The sequence below is a fragment of the Crocuta crocuta genome, unplaced genomic scaffold (assembly GCF_008692635.1).
Source record: "Crocuta crocuta isolate KB4526 unplaced genomic scaffold, BGI_CrCroc_1.0 scaffold266, whole genome shotgun sequence".
NCBI lineage: Eukaryota > Metazoa > Chordata > Mammalia > Carnivora > Hyaenidae > Crocuta > Crocuta crocuta.
In genome coordinates this window covers 5,482,657-5,497,936 of record NW_027531005.1, presented here as the reverse complement: position 1 = coordinate 5,497,936, position 15,280 = coordinate 5,482,657, and the positions used below count along the sequence as shown (strand labels likewise).

The following is a 15,280-nucleotide window of genomic DNA, read 5'->3' as shown; positions in this document are numbered from 1 at the left end:
AAGGAAGCAGATTGTTTTCCAGGGGCTGAGAGGAGGGGAGAATAGGGAGTGACTCTTAATAGGTTGGGGGTATCTTTTTCAGGTGATGAAAATGTTCTTAGTGGTGGTGGGTATATAACTTTGCGAATATCCCAAAGACCACTGAATCAGGAGTGCCTGGGTGGCTGAGTCAGTTAAGTGTCCAATTCTTGATATCGGCTCTAGTCATAATCTTGTGGTTTGTGAGTTCGAGCCCCACATGGGGCTCCGTGCTGGCAGTGTAGAGCCTGCTTGGGATTCTCTTTCTCTGCCCCTCCCCTACTCATGCTTGCTCTCTCTCTCAAAATAAACTTAAAAAAACAAAGACCACTGAATTACATATACACTTTAAAAAACCGAATTTTATGGTATCTGAGTTATACCTCAATAAAGAAAATCTACTATACCCCTCTGATTAATTTTAAAATTTGACATCAAGTCTTGGCCTCAGGAAATCTCACCTTGCTGGCTTGAATGTAAATTGGTACAATCACTTTGGAAAATAGTCCAACAATGATCTACCAGTTCCATTCCTAGAGACATACCCTACAGAAATAAATGCTTACATATAAAGAGAGAACGCTATGGTAATGCGGCAGAGCGCTACAGGGACAGGAATGCAGTTTGCTGCCATTTCATTAGTAAGTGCTCAAAACCAAAAACAACCCAAATACCCATTAACAGAAGAATGAATATAAATAAGCCTGGAAGGATTCAGTCAAGGAAATATACGATTAAAGTGAACTAGACCTTCAGTAAAATCAAGGGTGAATCTTAGAAATACTGAGTGAAAAAAACAACACAAAACATAGCGTGATTCTATTGACATACTGTTCAAAACAAAACTAAACCTTACTGTTTATGAATGCATACATGGGGTAAAAATCAAAAGAGCAAAGAAATTACTACCATCATTATCAAAATAGTGACGACCTCTACTGGGGGTAGGTATGATCAAGAAGGACGCATAAAGCATTTCTGGGATACTAGAAACACATTACTGCCTAACACATATGGCCATAACATGCGTGTTCTACAGCAATTAGATATAATGTACATAATACAACTATAAGTCTTAGGCAATTCTCTAGATGGAGGTTTCTCAGTTTAAAAATTTTTAAGGACTACTGCATACTAAATATGAGGGTTACTTGGATACTAAATATAAGGGTTCTAAATAGGAGGTCATTTTTATGATCAGTGATATACATACAGATCAACTACAGTCTCACATTTTTATGATTTGTCAGTTTCTGAGAGATGGGCGCTTCTAGCCTCCCCAAAACTTGATTTCTGGTATTTAAGATTTTGCTGCACATATTTTGAAGCAGCGTTATTAACTGCAAGGATGAGGGGCAATGAACCACTAAGCAGTCAAAAATTCATGTGTAACTTCTGACTCCTTAAAAACTTAACTACTAATAGCCTACAATTAACTGGAAGCCTTAGCAACATCTTAGTTGATTAGCACACATTTTGTATATTAGATGTGTTGTATATTGTATTCTTAGAATAAAGCCAGAAAAAAGAAAAATGTTAAGTAGATGGAAGGGGTGCCTGGGTGGCTCAGTCAGCTAAGTGCCCAACTCTTGATTTCAGGTCAGGTCATGATCTCTGGGTTTGGTTCATGAGCTCAAGCCTCCTGTCAGGTTCTGTACTCACAGTGTGGAACATACTTGGGGTTCTCTCTCTCTCTCTCTCTCTCTCTCTCTCTCTGCCCTTCCCCTGTTCACTCTCTCTCAAAATAAATTAAAACACTTAAAAAAAAAATCAGAAGGAAAATAAATGTATGGTACTGTACTGTATTTCTCAGAAAAAAAAATCTATGTAGAAGTGGACTGTGTGCAGTTCAAGGGTCAACTGTACATACAAGTTCATTCCTGCTATATCATTTAAATTTTTTTAACATGTATTTATTTTTGAGACAGAGACAGAGCATGAGCTGGAGAGGGGCAGAGAGAGGGAGACAGAATCTGAAGCAGGCTCCAGGCTCGGAGCTGTCAGCAGAGCCCGATGTGGGGCTCGAACCCACAGACCGTGAGAGCATGACCTGAGCCGAAGTCAGACGCCTAACCGACTGAGCCACCCAGGCGGCCCGTTATATCATTTTTTAGATCATTTCTTTTGTCACAGTACAAAATCCCACTGTGTCCTTTTTAACGCTCTAAATCCTGACTTCTATTCTGACTTGTATTACTATTGCTAAGCAGCAATTAGTGTTAGCATACATTAAGTGTGTATTTTTGATACATTTTAATGTTTCCTTGTCCTTTTGTTTAGACGTGTCTTTTCTGAAAGGCCATAGATCTCTAATTTTCTTTCCCTGACCAGATACTCTTTTAATAGGTAATCCTTTAATAATGTCAGTAAGCCCACTTACATTTATTACAATTAATTAGAAATGCTTTTGTTTGCTAGGCAGCCTCTGTGAAGATCCCCCCCCAAATACCTTATACCACCTGATACCAGACGCAGTGTCTGTAACTAAGAGAACACACCAGAGGTGAGGGCAGGTCACTTTCAAGATTCGGTAATCAGAGCCTCTCCTCTTGTTCACTTACTTTGGGAAAAGCCACTACCATGCTGTGGGGACATTCAAGCAGCCTACGGGGATGCTGCCAAAGTGAGAAACGGAAGCATCTGGCCAACAGCCAGGGAGAAACTGAGGCTTGTCAACAACTACAGGAGGGAAACAGGAAGGGGATCTTCCAGACCGAGGTGAGTGCAGCTCTAGCTGGTGGCTTCACTGCAGTTTCATGAGGACCCTGGACCCAAACCAGAAGCTAAGCCACTTGCAGATCCCTGACCACAGACACTAAGAGAGGATGTCTGTTATAAGCTGCTAAATCTGGCACTGATTTGTCACACGGCAAAAGATAATACATTTACACTGAATTCTTCCCGATTTTGTTTTCTTCTATTTATATACTCCATTGTTTTCCATTAACTTTCAATCAAATCTTCTTCATTCCATTTTTATTTCAACACTTTTATTATTTTAATGTTTTTATTTATTTTGAGTGAGAGAGAGAGAGAGCACACATGTGTGCAGGTGGGAGGGGGCGGGGGGCTGGGGGGAGAGAGAAAATCCCAATCAGGCTCTTTGCTGTCAAGGGAGAGCCTGATGTGGACCTCCATCTCACAAACTGTGAGATCAGGACCTGAGCTGAAGTCAAGAGTCAGATGCTTAACCAACTGAGCCACCCAGGTGCTCCTATTTAACATTTTTAAAGCTTTGCATTCCATTTATATTCTTAGTTACTAATGCGTATATTTTTCTGACAAAGTTTAACATTAATAAGTAACATCTGGGGGCACCCGACTGGATCAGTCAGGAGAGCACGCAACTCTTGATCTTGGGGGTCGTGCATTCAAGCCCCACGTTGGGGGTAGAGAATAAATATTTAAGAATAATTAACAACATATTCCTCCCAAACCAGACCAAAACAAATGTAGCACGGTTTTACTTCCGTGTAAAACCTCCTTCTATACCATTATTTATGATATTGCTGCCTTCTGGAAACTTTGAGCTTGTTATTTTATTTTAATTTGCAAGAGAGAGAGCGCGAGCAGGTAAGCGAGCGCAAGTGAGCAGGGGAGGGTCAGAGAGAGAGGGAGACACAGAATCTGAAACAGGCTCCAGGTTCTGAGCTAGCTGTCAGCACAGAGCCCGACATGGGGCTCGAACCCATGAACCATGAGATCATGACCTGAGCCGAAGTCAGACGCTTAACCGACTGAGCCACCCAGGCACCCCTTGTTATTAAATTTTTAAAAGTTAAAATATCATCTATTTATAACTACTACTGCTTATACTAACTCCATGTTCGTCTTACTCCTTCAGTCCCATTGCTGCCTTCTGAGTGTTTGTTCATGATGGAGTAAATCTATGAATAATTCTTACAAAGTGATAAACTATTGATAGTAAATCCTTATGTTTAAAACTACCTTCTTTCACCCTCATGGCTGAATGATAGTTTGGCTGAGTATACAATTCTAGTTTGACAGTTCTCTTCCCACAGCACTGCGAAGACACCGTTGCTGCCTTGTATGCAATGCCACAAAGAAACCGTTAAGTAAAACTATGGGTTAAATACCTTTGTTTTCATATAATTTTTAGTTTTCTCTTTATCCTTGTTAAAAAAAGATTCAGTGTTAGAATGTGCTTGTTTACTTATCTTTACACTTCATTCTGCTTAGCGATTGGTGCTGTGTGCGTGCACACGCACGTTTACTCTAAAGATCGTATCTTTCTACAGGTCTGCAAAATGATCAGCCATTTAAGACAGTTAACTTTGTATTTGATTATCACAAAAACTTAGAAAAGTACACAAAATATCGGTCTTCCCCTCAAGTTCATCTTCAAGCCCTAACCCACAGTGTGACTCTACTTGGAGATGGGGCCTCTAGGGAAGTAGGAAAGATTAAATGAGGTCATAAAGGTGGAGTCCTGATCTGAAAAGATTAGTATCTTTAAAGGAGAGACAACATGGCCCTTGCTCTAGCCCCCCAATCTGTGTGTGTGTGTGTGTGTGTGTGTGTGTGTGTGTGTGTGTGTACACAAATGCACCGAAGGATCATGGGAGCACACAGTGGGATGGTGGCCCTCTGCAACCCCAGGGAAAGCTCTCATCAGACACCAACCCTCCCGGCACGCTGACCGTGGATTTCCTAGACTCCAGACTGTGAGCAAATAAATTTCTGTTGTTTAAGCCACCTGGTCTGTGGTATTTTGTTACAGCCATTGTAGCACACTAATACAGTAGCTGACCTTGAAGAGGCCCCAGTGATTCTTGGTTTCTGGTATTCGTTCCCTTTCCTAGTCCCTAGCCACCCTGACCACAGCTGACCTTTGTATCCAATGGAATACTGCAGAAATGTTGGAATGTGGTTTCGAAGACTAGGTCCTAAAAATAACTGTGACTTGCACTTTGTGCTCTCGTCTCCCTCACTGCGGGGGAAGCCAGCCATGTGTCCGGAGGACACTGAACAGCCCTACGGAGAGGTCTACATAGCAAGGAACTCAGGTGTCCTGCCCACAGCCTGCACCAAGGCGCCAGTCATATGAGTGAGCGACCCCAGAAGCAGACTCTCCAGCCTCCCTCATGTCTTCTGATGACCCCAACTTTGGCCAACCTCTGACTGCACCTCCTGAAAGACCTCAGGCAGAACCAGCCAGGAACACTCCCAAATCTCTGACCTACAACAATCAAGTGGGAAAATAAGTATCTGTCCTTTCAATTCGGTTAAGTTTTGCAGAAATTTGTCATACAACAGGAGATAACTAAATCCAAGGTGAATTATTACAAACCTACGATGATAAAGAAAAAATGTTTCAAGCACTTCAGAAGCCTTCCTACCTGCCACCTTCTAGACACTTGCGTGCTTCTGCCCTACAGATAAATATGAACTTTTCATGCTATAGGTTAGTTGTGTCTATCAAGTCTGACTATCAAGTCTGAAATTAACACAAACAGAACCATACAGACTGTATCTGTTTGTGTGGGACTTCAATTTATCCACATTGTGGTTGCATTTAATAGTACTTTGTCCATCTCCGTTGCTGTATACTATTACCGCATGACTATATACCATTTAGTTTTTGATTCTAACATTGTCAGACATTTGGACTGCTTCTATTTGGACTGAGTAACAGTACTAAAGGTATCCTTGGTAGGTCTTTTGACCCACAAATGTATCCATTTCTGTTTGATATTTAAATGAAGACAACAAAGATTCTGATTGGGGGTTCATTGAATCTGTGGAACAAAATGTGACATTTTTGTAGTACTGAATATTCCACTCTAAAAACAAGATATATCCCTCCCTTTATTCAAGTCCTATTTCAACATTTTATAGTTTCCTGTGCAGAGATGTACACAATTTTTGGTAGATTTATTCCAAAGGATTTGATTTCAGTAAAATGGTACCATCTTTTCAAAATTTTATTTTATTGATTGTTTGCTGGAATATAGAAATAAAGCTGGTTTTGGATACTAACCTATCCAGTAACCTTGATAAATTTACATATCAATTCTGATAGCTAATGGATAGACTTTACATTTTCTTCTTTAAACGTTTATTTTTGAGAGAGAGAGAGAGAGAGAGAGAGAGCGCGAGCGCACGAGCCTGTGTGAGCATGCAGGAGGGGAAGAGAGAGAGGAAGACACAATATCAGAAGCAGGAGGCCGTGAGCTGTCAGCACAGAGCCCAATGCAGGGCTCGAACCCACAAGCTGTGAGATCATGACTTGAGCTGAAGTTGGACGCTTAGCCAACTGAGCCACCCAGGTGCCCCTAGATTTTACATTTTCTATGTACAAAATCATGTCAGCAACGACAGTTTTATGTCCTCTTTCAAATCTTTTTTTTTTTAACTTATTGTACCAAATGTGACTTCCAGTAAAACGATGCTAAAAAAAAATAGAATTATTGGGCATTCTTTATTTCATTTAAAATCTCAAGGGGGAAAACCTTTAATAGTCCACCAATAAGTATAAAGTTTACTGGAGGTTTTTTTGGTACCTTATCAGAATAATGATGTTCCCTTCTATTCTTTGCTTTGAAAAGAGATTTTTTTAAACCACAAATTGTCACTGAATGTTATCAAGTGCTTTTTTTGCATCCACTATGATATTGAGACTATTCTCCTTTATTTTTTAAAAGGGGAATATTCTGTTGATTTTTGATTGTTAACTGAACCTTGGACTGCTAGAATAAATGTATATTGGGAAATGTGTTCATTATATCTTCATCCATCTCTTTTGCCCCAGTCTCTCCCATCTTCCTCGGGAATTCCAATTACACACCAGGTGTCACCCAGTTGATATTATCCCACAGTTCTCTGAAGCTGTTTATTCTTCTTTAATCTGTTTTCTGTATTCTTTCAAATTAGTTACTATTACTCTGTCTTTCAATTCACCAACTCTTTCACTCTTTTGTTCGCCCCCTCTAGTCTGGTGCTAAGTCTATCCAGCAACTACCCATTTCCGTTACCATCTGTGCGGCAGGCAGAATGGCTCCGGAGACGTTCATGCCTCCCTCCATGGGATGTGCGAATATGTTACCTTACATGACACAGACCAACCCCTGCCTGAAGGTCAGTAAGGAAATAGAGACCTCCCAATCTTTGACCACAAAAGATTGAATTTAGCCAACAACTTAAATGAGATTGAAAGTGAATTCTTCCCCAAAGCCCCCAGTAAGCAGCAGCATCCTGCTAACATTCTGACTTAGCCCATGAGATTTGTGTCTAACCTACAGAACCATGAGATCATATATGAATGTTGTAATAGCCATGACATTGGTGGTAATGTGTCATGGCAGCAATAAAGAACCAATTCAGATTTTGGTAGCTAACAGTAACGTGCTAGTCTAACAAAAACCTGAAACTGTGAAACGGTCTTTGGAAGGAAGCGGTCAGTCAAGGCTTCTAGAATTTCGGGGAGCACGATGAAGAAAGCCAAAATTGCCTTAAACAGGCTGCTAATAGAAAGAACACTGCCAGTGAGGGTTCACAGACCACTTATAGAAATCTGGTCTTGGAGTCCATCCCAAAACAGCAGAGTACACATTCTTTTAAAGTGTACATGGAACATTCTCCATAATAGATCACATGGCAGACCACAAAACAAGTCTCAACAGATTCAGAAAGACTGAAACCATTCCATCCATCTTCTCTGACCGCAACGCTTTGTAACTACAAGTCAGGCACAAGAAAAAATCTGAAACGAGCACAGATACAGGGAGGTTAAATGTGCTACTAAACAATGAAAGGGTCAGCCAAAAAACAAAACAAAACAAAAAAAACACAAAAACGGTCAAAGAGGAAATAAAATACATGGAGACAAATGAAAATGAAAACACAATAGTCCAAAAATCTTTGGGATGCAACAAAAGAAGTTCTAAGAGTGAAGTTTGTAGCACTATAGACCTAACTGAGAAAGCAAGAAAAATCTCCAGTAAACAACCTGACCTTACACCTAAAAGAGCTAGAAAAAGAAAAAAGATCCAAAACCAATACCAAGGAGGGAAATAAGAGCAGAAATAAATGATATAGAAACTAAAAAATAGAACAGATCGATGAAGCCAGGAGCTAGTTCTTTGAAAAGATCAATAAAACTGATAAACCCTTACCCAGACTCATAATAATAAAAGGACTCAAATTTAAAAATCAGAAATGAAAGAGGTAAAATAACCAAAACTACAGAAATATAAGGGATTTTAACAGGTTATGAAAAATATATGTCAACAAATTGGACAACCTAAAAGAAGTGGATAAGTTTCTAGAAACATAACCTTCTAAAACTGAATCACGGGGCGCCTGGGTGGCTCAGTAGATTAAGCATCCGACTTCAGCTCAGGTTATGATCTCACAATACATGAGCTTGAGCCCTGCGTCAGGCTCTGTGCTGACAGCTCAGAGCCTGGAGCCTGCTTCAGATCCTGTGTCTCCCTCTCTCTCTGACCCTCCCATGCTCATGCTCTCTCTCAATAAACATTAAAAAATTTTTTTAAATAAAAATAAAACTGAATCAGGAAGAAACAGAAAATTTAAACTGATTACTAGAAATGAATTTGAATCAATAATCAAAAAACTGCCAACAAACAAAAGTCTAGGACCAGATGCTCCACAAATGAATTCTACCAAACATTTAAGGAAGAGTTAATACCTATTCTTTTCAACTATTCCAAAAAATAGAAGAGGAAGGAAAACCATGAGGCTTTTATTTCGCTGATACCAAAACCAGATAAAGACACTACAAAGAAAGAACTACAGGCCAACATCTCTGAAAAACACAGAAGCAAAGATCCTCAAACTATTAGCTAATTCAATCCAACAATCCATCAAAACAAAAAAATCATTCATGGGGCACCTGGGTGGCTCAAGCAGTTGAGCATCTGACTTGATTTCAGCTCAGGTCACGATCCTAGGGTTGTGGGATCAAGCCCTGTGTCACTCTTTGTGATAAGTGGAGCCTGCTTAAGATTCTCTCTCCTGGGGTGCCTAGTGGCTCGGTTGGCTAAGCATCCAATTATTGATTTCGACCAAGGTCATGATCTTATGGTTCATGAGTTCAAGCCCCACACCGGGCTCTGCACTGACGGCACAGAGCCTGCTTGAGATTCTCTCTCACCCCTTCTCTCTGCCCCTCCCCTGCTCTCTAAGATAAATAAACATTTAAAAAATAATATATTAAAAAATACTTTAAAAGATTCCCCTTTTGCCCCACTCCCCTGCTCACAATCTCTCTAAAATTAAATAAAATTATTTTTTAAAAAATCATTCACCACAAATCAAGTAGAATTTATTCCCAGGATGCAAAAATGGTTAAATATTTGCTAATCAATGTGATATATCTCATCCATGAGAAAGGATAAAAACCATATGATTCCAACAGATGCAGAAAAAGCATCTGATGAAGTACAACATCCATTCATGATAAAAACCCTCAACAAGGTCGGTTTACAGAGATCATACTTCAACACAATAAAGGTCATATATGAAAAACCCACAGCTAACATAGTCAATGGTAAAAAAAAAACTGAAAGCTTTCCCTCTAAGATCAGGAATTAGACCAGGATGTCCACTCTCACCACATTTACTCACATAGTACTGGAAGTCCTAGCCACAGCAATGAGACAAGAAATAGAAATAAAAGAAATCCAAATTGGTAAGAAAGACCTAAAACTTTCACTATTTGCAGATGACATGATACTATACTATATATAGAAAACCCTAAAGATGATATCAAATAACTACTGGGACTGATATTTCAGTAAGGCGACAGGATAACAGCAACAACAACAAACATCGATGTACAGCAATCTACTGCATTTCTGTACACTAATAATGAAGAAACAGAAAAGAAAGCAATTCTTTTTACAATTATACCAAAAATAATAAAATACCTAGGAATAAACTTAACCAAGGAGGTAAAAGACCTGTACTCTGAAAACTATAAAACACTGATAAAAGAAATGGAAGAGGACAGAAATGGAAAGGTATTCCATGCTCATGTATTGGAAGAACAAATATTGTTCTACCCAAAATGATCTACAGATTTAATGCAATCCCTATCAAAATACCAACAGCATTTTGCACAGAGTTAGAATAATCCTAAAATTTGTATGGAACCACAAAAGACCTTGAATAGCCAAAGCAATCTTGAAAAAGAACAACAAAGCTGGAGGTATCACAATTCCAGATTTCAAGTTATACTACAAAGCTATAGCAATCTAAACAGTATGGCAGTGGCACAAAAACAGACACACAGATCAATGGGACAAGATAAAAAGCCCAGGAATAAACCCACAAATATAAGGTCAATTAATCTTTGACAAAAGAGGCAAGAATGTGCAATGGGAAAAAGACAGTCTTTTCAACGAATGGCGCTGGGAGACCTGGACAGCAACCTGCAGAAGAATGAAACTGGAGCACTTTCTTTCACCATAACACAAAAATAAACTCAAAATGGATTAAAGACCTAAATGGGAAACTTGGAAGCATAAAAATCCTAGAAGTAAAGCACAGGCAGTAATCCCCTGACACGAGCCATAGCAACATCTTTCTAGATAGTTCTACTGAGGCAGGGGAAACAAAAGCAAAAGTGAACCATTGGGATTTTATCAGAATAAAAAACTTCTGCATAGCAAAGGAAATAATCAGCAAAACTAAAACAATCTACTAAATGGGAGAAAATATTTGCAAATGATCTATTGGGTAAAGGGTTAGGATCCAAAATATGTGAAGAACTTAAAAAACTCAACAGCCAGAAAACAAAAAATCCAATTAAAAAATGGGCAGAAGACATGAACAGAGACATTTTTCTGAAGACGACATATAGATGGCCAATAGACATATGAAAAGATGCTCCACATCATGTATGACCAGGAAAATGCAAGTCAAAACACAAGGAGATACTACCTCACACCTGTCAGAATGGCTTTAAAAACACAACAAATAACTGGTGTTGGCAAGAATGCAGAGAAAAAGGAACCTTCATGCACCGTTGGTGGGCATGCAAACTGGTGAGCCGCTGTGGAAGACAATATGGAGTTTTCTCAAAAAGTTAAAAATAGAACTATCCTATGATTCAGTCATCACAACCACTGGGTATTTACCCAAAGAATACAAAAACACGAATTCGATATATTCGATATATATGCACCCCTGTGTTAACTGCAGCATTATTTACAATAGCCAAACTATGGAAGCAGCCCAAGTATCTACTGACAGATTAATGGATAAAGAAGATATGGTATATGTGCACAATGGAATACTATTCAGCCATAAGAAGAATGAACTCTTGCCATTTGCAACATGGATGGAGCTCAAGAGTACAATGCCAAGAGAAATAGGTCAAAGACAAAAATATTATATGATTTCACCTATATATGTAATTTAAGAAACAAAAAACAAAACAAAAAACGAGGGAGAGAGGCAAACCAAGAAACGGACTCTTAATTAACTACAGAGAACAAACTGGTGGTTAGCAGAGAAGGTGGGTGGGGGGATGGGAAAACAGGCAAAGGGGATTAAGTGTACGCTTATTGTGCTGAGCACTGAGTCACGTATAGAATTCCTGAAGGACTATACTGTACACCGGAAACTAATAGGACACTGTATGCTAACTATACTGGAATTAAAAAGAAATCTAGTCTTAGAGGACCCCGTGAGAGCAGAGAAGGAAGAAGAACAAGTTACTGTGAACTGAAAGAGGGTGGATCCTTGTTACAGGGTAGTGGAGAGAGGAGCGAAACTGTGTCCTACAAGTTATGTGGAAAGCATAACCTGTAGATGATCAACTTGGCTCTCTGCTTGAGGAAATTTCCAAGGAAAGTGTTGAAGGTGTGACCTGGTTTTGTCTTGCTGCTTATAGTAAAATGTGAGGTGACAAATTCCACCAGCGGACAACGGCTTCAGCCTGTGCCTGTGAGTTCCAGCCCGTCCTATGCACCTTGGACTTGCTTAGCAAGTCCCCAGCTGCAAATGCCAATTCCTTGTAATAAATCTCTTTATACATTTATCTGCCTTGGGTTCTGCTTCTCTGGTCGAATTCTAACTGATACAGGACTTCATAAAACTAAAAAGAAATTCTAGAGCTTTTCATTTCCCCTGCTCATTATCACTATCTCCCACTAAAGTCTTTAAGGCATCTTTTTTTTTTTTTTAAATGTTTTTTTTATTTCTAGGAGAGAGAGAGAGACAGTGTGAGCAGGGGAGGGTCAGAGAGAGAGGGAATCACAGACTGAAACAGACTCCAGGCTCTGAGCTGGCAATCAGCACAGAGCCCGACGCGGGGCTTGAACCCAGGAACCGCAAGATCATGACCTAAGTGAAAGTCGGACGTTTAACCGACTAAGCCACCCAGGCGCCCCTAAGGCATCTTTTATAAATCTGTTAAAGCTTTTATCTGCTATCTCCAATGTCTAGTTCATATAGGAATCCATGCCTATTAACTGCTTTTTCTCTTAACTATTGGTCACATTTTCTAAACTCTTTGCACTTTTCTCTTTTTTTTTTTTTTTTTTTTTTTTTTTTTTTTACTGTATATAAACATTGTGAATGACAGGATGCAAAGACTCTAGAATTTACGATGTTTCTCTAGCAGGCAATTAACTTGGCCAGCATCAAACTCCAGACTTTATCTCCTCCATCACGAGGTGCACCTGAATTCTCCATTCAGTTCTTTCAGGTCACAGCTGCCAAGCTTCCTAAGTCTTCCCCCAAAGACTTGTACTGTAGTTAAGGATTTTTGCAGAGTTTGAAATTGATTTGAGGACGTCCCCCAGTTGTGGCTCCCTACTTTCCAGGATTTCCACACTAGGTTTTCATCACTCTTCCAATCTCAGAGTATATTCTGACCCCTCTTGTCCAGTACATACCATGGCTTTCTGTGATCCCACCTCCAGGAGCTCTGGATTTCAGGAGACTAGCCAGAAATGTACAGACCTCACCTCATACAGCTCTGTCTCCCAGGCATCAACTTCCCTCTAGTTTTTGCCTGCTTTTCACCACTCACCAGTGTTTTTTTGTTTTTTTTTAATGTTTTTATTTATTTCTGAGAGAGAGAGAGAGAGAGAGAGAGATGGCATGAGCAGGGGAGGGTCAGAGAGAGAGGGACACACAGAATCTGAAACAGCCTCCAGACTCTGAGCTGGCTGTCAGCACAGAGCCCAACGTGCGGCTCAAACCCATGAACCATGAGATCATGACCTGAGTGGAAGTCAGATGCCCAACTGACTGAGCCACCCAGGTGCCCCTCATCCAGGCTTTCAATAGTGGTAAGTTGCTCTACTGTTTGGGGGAGGCACTGTTATGTACTGATGATCTAAGTGTTTGCAGTAGGGCTAATATGACCAAGCTACTCCACCATTACTGGAAGCAGGAAGCTCAACCAAATACTTGAATATTTCACTTCATCTTCTCTGTTGATATTTACATTATAGCTCCTTTTTTTTTTTTTGGTGGTTACTCAAGAGATTATAAAATTCATCCTTGTATTATCACAGACTACCATCAAAACACTACTTCATGAACAATAGGAGAGCCTTACAAATGTGTAATTCTTTTTCTCCTTCATGTCCTTTAAATATGTAAGACATTAAATGCAGTACTTCAAGGTTCTTTTATAAAAATAAAGGAACAAACAAGACTCTTAATGTCACCTCCAGCTCTCACATTGAATTACTGCCTAGCCTATGATCTGTAAGTATTTTTTGTTCAGTATCAGGGTCATATTGTATTACTGGCAATCATAATCTATTAACACATACGCCAAAGCACACATTAAAGTAAAAAAAAAAAAAAAATGTTGCACTACTTGGAATCCCATGAATTCTCTTAATTTGAAAAACACCAAATCTGTAAAATGAGCGCGGCCCAAAAAAATCCTCAAAGGAAAGACTCTTGGGAGTATGTTAGCCAGCAAACAAAAAACTACTTAGGTTTAGGTGAAGACACTTACCCCTCTTCATTTTCTTTTAGCAAGCGACTGGCAATTCGGATGAGCATGCAGTAAGCAAACTGGGACTTGAGGCCGGATTTAGTAAATTTATTCAGCATCTTAGAAACAGCCAGGCGGTCGTTCTTTTTAAGGTGATACAGGACTCCCAACGCATGGTACTAGAGAACAAGAAAAAGGATGTAACATCCAGAAAGTGGAGGAGGAAGAGGACAAACTCCCAGGAAAACAAAAATCACATGGAACTAGATTTTTAGTAAAAAGACACCCAAGTCAAACGTGTACCAACAGAATAACTTTTTCGTACTGAATCAAACGCAGGCAGGACAGAAAGGAGAAGAGATTGGCCCCCGGAAATTGTAGATTCAGATTGGACAGGTAGTATTAAAGAGGTGACATACAATCCGAAGATGGCTCTAGCAGGCTCAGCACTCCCCCACACATCCTTAGCACAAAGGCGCTCAGGTCCAAGGCTTTACCAGTGTCACAGGTCTCTGTTAGTGGCTTTAAGTCACTGTGGCCATGTTAGTAGTTAAAGGATTAATCTCCTAAAGCAGACTTAAGGAGGGTAATTATCGTGGCACTTTGTGTAAAAACACAACGATCAGAGTTAAGAGAGCAAGAATGTTTCTTCAAGGGGGTTAGAAAAAAAAAATCACTCCTTGATTTCCTCATAACTAAATATGCCCACAGAAGTTGTAAACATTGTAAGGGGACAAATAAGCATCCTCTCAAATACAAATGGGGTACGTCACATAACACTAACAGTGACGGACTTTACTCTTGTTCTCTTTTAATTAGGAATTCATGAATATCCAAAGGAGATCTTCCCAACAAAATGGTCAAGTTTCACAAAGTAAAATTCCTCGACGTTTGGTGTAATGTCTACTATAACCCAATTCTGAAAAGCTTAGAATCGAACATCCTTCTTCACAAATTATTTTTCATGTGAGAGACTGAAATGCAGGGTTAAGGGAGCTCTGGAATGAGAATCTCAAACTCTCAGTGAATTTAAGAATCTTTCCTGAATGCTCCTACAACTTCTATTAAAAGCTAGCAGGGTCTATGACAGTAATTCTAATTAATGTGATACCTCCTAATATTAGACTTTGGCTAATGCTCATCTAGGGAGTCAATAAATTGCCCTTAAAATGAAGGGTTAAGGAAAGCTGAGGTCAGGACCTAATGGGACTTGATCACAGTACCTGGACCATAATGTTATCACTGGAAGCAGCTTCTTGGGCTTCATTGACCCAGCGCTTAACCACGTCATAGCTTATCTTCATCATGTGCTAG

General features: G+C 39.7%; 1 protein-coding gene across 1 annotated transcript in view; it reads right to left on the bottom strand.

The window, feature by feature from the left end:
• COPG2 (coat protein complex I subunit gamma 2) overlaps positions 1-15,280 on the bottom strand; it is a 107,668-nt gene that overhangs the window by 61,631 nt on the left and 30,757 nt on the right. The window contains exons 8-9 of the mRNA XM_077770726.1: positions 15,190-15,276; positions 13,988-14,145 (exon numbers count right to left, since the gene is read on the bottom strand). Of these exons, the coding sequence (XP_077626852.1) occupies positions 13,988-14,145; positions 15,190-15,276 (245 nt within the window). The remainder of the gene's footprint in view (positions 1-13,987; positions 14,146-15,189; positions 15,277-15,280) is intronic.